Source organism: Bactrocera tryoni, chromosome 4 (genome assembly GCF_016617805.1).
Source record: "Bactrocera tryoni isolate S06 chromosome 4, CSIRO_BtryS06_freeze2, whole genome shotgun sequence".
NCBI lineage: Eukaryota > Metazoa > Arthropoda > Insecta > Diptera > Tephritidae > Bactrocera > Bactrocera tryoni.
The window spans coordinates 71,480,004-71,483,290 of NC_052502.1; the positions used below are offsets into that span (position 1 = coordinate 71,480,004).

The 3,287-nt window shown below is 41.9% G+C and overlaps 1 protein-coding gene across 1 annotated transcript; it reads right to left on the reverse strand.

Annotated features, from left to right (window-relative positions):
- Positions 1 to 1,286: 1,286 nt before the first annotated feature.
- On the reverse strand, positions 1,287 to 2,829 carry LOC120775381 (vitellogenin-1-like). Its single transcript, XM_040105541.1, has 3 exons — positions 2,579 to 2,829; positions 2,140 to 2,522; positions 1,287 to 2,076 (listed from the first exon to the last, which is right to left on the reverse strand). Exons 1-3 carry the CDS (start codon positions 2,808 to 2,810, stop codon positions 1,375 to 1,377), a joined length of 1,317 nt encoding a protein of 438 aa, XP_039961475.1. The 5' UTR covers positions 2,811 to 2,829; the 3' UTR covers positions 1,287 to 1,374.
- Positions 2,830 to 3,287: the final 458 nt, after the last annotated feature.

The window sequence follows — 3,287 nt, forward strand, 5'->3', positions numbered from 1 at the left end:
AAAAGTTTCCTAAAAGCAGCATCATTAAGGCAAATTTATTTGTTATTTATTATTTTTTTTTTGTAAGTTTGTATTTTTATAAAAAAAATTCAATAATGTTGAGGTAATTTTTCGAGAAAAAAAATAAATTTTCCTTTTTCCAAACAAATGTGAGAACTCTCCAAAGCTTTCAAAAAAGGTAGCTATGAAGTTTCCAATCAATCATATGAAAGCCATGAGAGTTGAAAATGGGACCTCTACCTTGTAACATCCAAAGCCAGAACTGATTAAATTTGCATGCCTCAGATACAATTGATCTCAATCGCCTACTTACCTCAGGAGGAATTTTCGGTAGACCGATCAGCACGAAACTCAATACAAAACTCAACCCACATTTTAGTTGGACTACAATCGAGCTCGTGAAGGTCACTCTGGCGGTTAAAATATCTTACACAAACTAAAAATTAATGATTTACTCAATAAACCCGTTATTTTTCACAATTTTTTGGACAAAAGTCCGCCGATTAGTGTCGAAATAAAGTTAAAGATGTTCTTAATAAGACAGGTAGAACTAGCATAATCTCAAAAATATTATTCTAGTTAGAAAAAAGCTTACAAAGTCTTACGTATTATATGAAGGAAGAAACAGAAAGTAATGGACCAAACAAACACAGTTCGTACCACCTTAGAAATAACTTAGTATGGCCCAGAGATCCAAGTATACGGTAGATCTTATATCCTAAGGCCCCTCTTCTAGTTAGATCATGCTTGTGATAACACTGAAACTGTCTTAAAATTCTCTCACAGATGTCTTTATAATACGATAAAAGACTTTTCGTATTTTTATTTTAGACTCCTGTTTCCTAAAGTCATAGCTCGCATCAGTTTCTAACTATTCCATTATATAATATTAAATTTGTGAACCAAGTACAACCGCTTCTGTCGAGAATCTGTATCTCTAAAGTAGTTGAGACCGTAGGAATCAAGCTATTAGCTTCGCATTCCTCACAATTCCTTAAAATGTAATATGCGGACTAAGTATCAATCTTTTTTTTCGAAAATGTGTGTCTCTAAAGTATTTAATTGAGAGCCTAAGCCTCAAAATATCAGCATCACAACCCTAACAGTTCTACGAGAGGTAATATACTGTCCAAGTAACAACGAGTTCTATGAGTTCGAGAATATGTGTCTTCAAAGCGATTGAGTCGCTAAGTCCCAAAAATTTTATAAATATGCTAAGCCTACGTCTCCTGTTCTAAATAACATTATAAACATTTTTTGTCAATTTCTTTTTTAATTATATTTATTTTTTCGAGAGATTATATAAAAGTACAAAAATTTTGAGGTTAGTAAAGGTCACAGATATTTCTCAACCAGTCAGTATCGTCAAGCGCCTTAGTTTTGGCTGTTCCTCTGGTCGCTGCGCCATGCCTGATGCAAATCATGATAAGAGCCTTGTTTCTGAGCTGGAGCGCTCCTGCCGAAAGTACTCTTTGCATTCACATTGAGTATGTAATCGCCTTTCAAATCGTACTGAGCCGCAATACCCATGTAAGCGCGTTTGCCATAACCCTCATTGCTCTCATACTGCTGCCTCGAACTGGCTGGCACAGCAGCGAAGTTGCGCTCATTTCCGGGACGCACCGACTCGGCGTAGTAACGTGTAGCGCGCATAGCTGCCTCGACGACATTGTCAGCACCTGGCGCAGTAGAGGCTGGACCATTGACGTAGAAATCAACATCACCGACACGTTGACGTGTGCCCATGCCGCAGGTGTTGCTGTGTATGGCATCGACGAAATCGGCATCACCACGCGCCAAACCGGTCAAAACATTCTTGTTGCTGGCAAAGATCTTGGCGGGGTCCAAAGCGGTAATGCGACGCAATTGATGACCAGTCCAGCGCTTGTATTGACGACCAGCAGCACCGGCAACCTGTGCGCCAATACCTTGACCAATCAAATGGATGATCTCCTGTGGCACATCAGCCTCATCGGTAAGTTGGACGAGCGTCTTGCCGATCATTTGGCCGGTTTGTTCGACATCGAGCAAAGCATAGCGTTTCAAGTTCGTCAAGACAGCGCCCAATTTGATGATCTATGGAGAAAGAATAAAAAACTTTTTAAACGAAGCTCGGGTTTCTGCGAGTAGAAAACCTACGACAAGATTGCCTCTGTTCGATTTTTGCTGCTTCCACGATTCGCTGTAGTCCTCTTCGCTTGAAGTGGCTGGCTGACGCTCATTAGAATCATAATCCTGGTTGTTGGTATTCACTGGCTGCTGTTGTCCGTAGTAGCGTTGCATGTAAGCTTGCACCAGCTTCTTGTTGGCCTTAGCGACGGCCGGACTGGTCTGTGGCAGGCCGGTAATGAAGATGGTCACCTCCTCGCTGCCGAAGTTGGGCTGTTGCTTGGCTTTCGTAACCATTTCGTTGAGGTTGGTCTCGACGCTCTGTCCATTAGGCCTCACGAAGACCACGGGCACATTGCTGGCACTGGGCACGTAGCTTGGGCTCATGTTGTGATTGATCTTGAACAGATGATCTGCAAAATAATGGTTGTATGAATTCTTAGGACTACTAGCGTTGCCTACTACTTACACATTTTCCCAATCAAATGCTCTCCTTCCTGCACCGACATATTCTCCAACTGTTGTAAGCTCATATCCTCCGCTGAGGGCAAAGATTGCAGCTCCTGCACCGACAGCCAGTTGGTTGGCCTGAGATTACTCGACACTTGTGTATTGCTGCTGCCGTGATTGCCATGCTTGTGGCCAGCGCTGGCAGCGCTAACTATTAAAACCAACAAACCGAATGTCTTCAGTAGCTTCATATTGCTCCCGGATGCAAGTCAGTGCGAACTGTGCTATCGCCTCGTTTGCGCCGTGTTTTTATATGAGAAATGCTTGGACTCAGCACTGCGCTCGGTCTAGCTCGGTTCGCTAGCGTCAGAAACTTTGCATTTAATTGAATTATTACAACAAATTAACGGTTAATATTTTTATGCAACAATTTAGTTTGCATAATCGTCAGCGGCAGTGCATTGACCGCACCTTGAGTCGCCTTAATTATAGTTTTTTCGTTGTTACTTTTGTTTTTGCTGAATTGCAATATAGCCGAAGTGTCTGTCGGCACGACGGCGTCGGAGACGCTACGCTGTTTTGCCAAGATCAGCTGTATCCAACGGTGAAAGCAACTACAGATTAGGGCTCTGAGCGAAAGGGTCTGTGATTAGAAGGGTTTATAAGTAGTACTAATTGTAATCTATTCGTTGACGTGCTGTATGGTTATGTGTGTATGTACATATGTA

What these genes read in the sequence shown, in the direction of transcription:
- LOC120775381 (XM_040105541.1), bottom strand. Translation starts at nt 2,810, where the DNA reads ATGAAGCTACTGAAGACATTCGGTTTGTTGGTTTTAATAGTTAGCGCT. An exon ending in GCATTTGATTGGGAAAATGT is followed by an intron (nt 2,523 to 2,578) that starts GTAAGTAGTAGG and finishes ATTATTTTGCAG; the next exon opens with ATCATCTGTTCAAGATCAAT. An exon ending in CGAACAGAGGCAATCTTGTC is followed by an intron (nt 2,077 to 2,139) that starts GTAGGTTTTCTA and finishes CTTTCTCCATAG; the next exon opens with ATCATCAAATTGGGCGCTGT.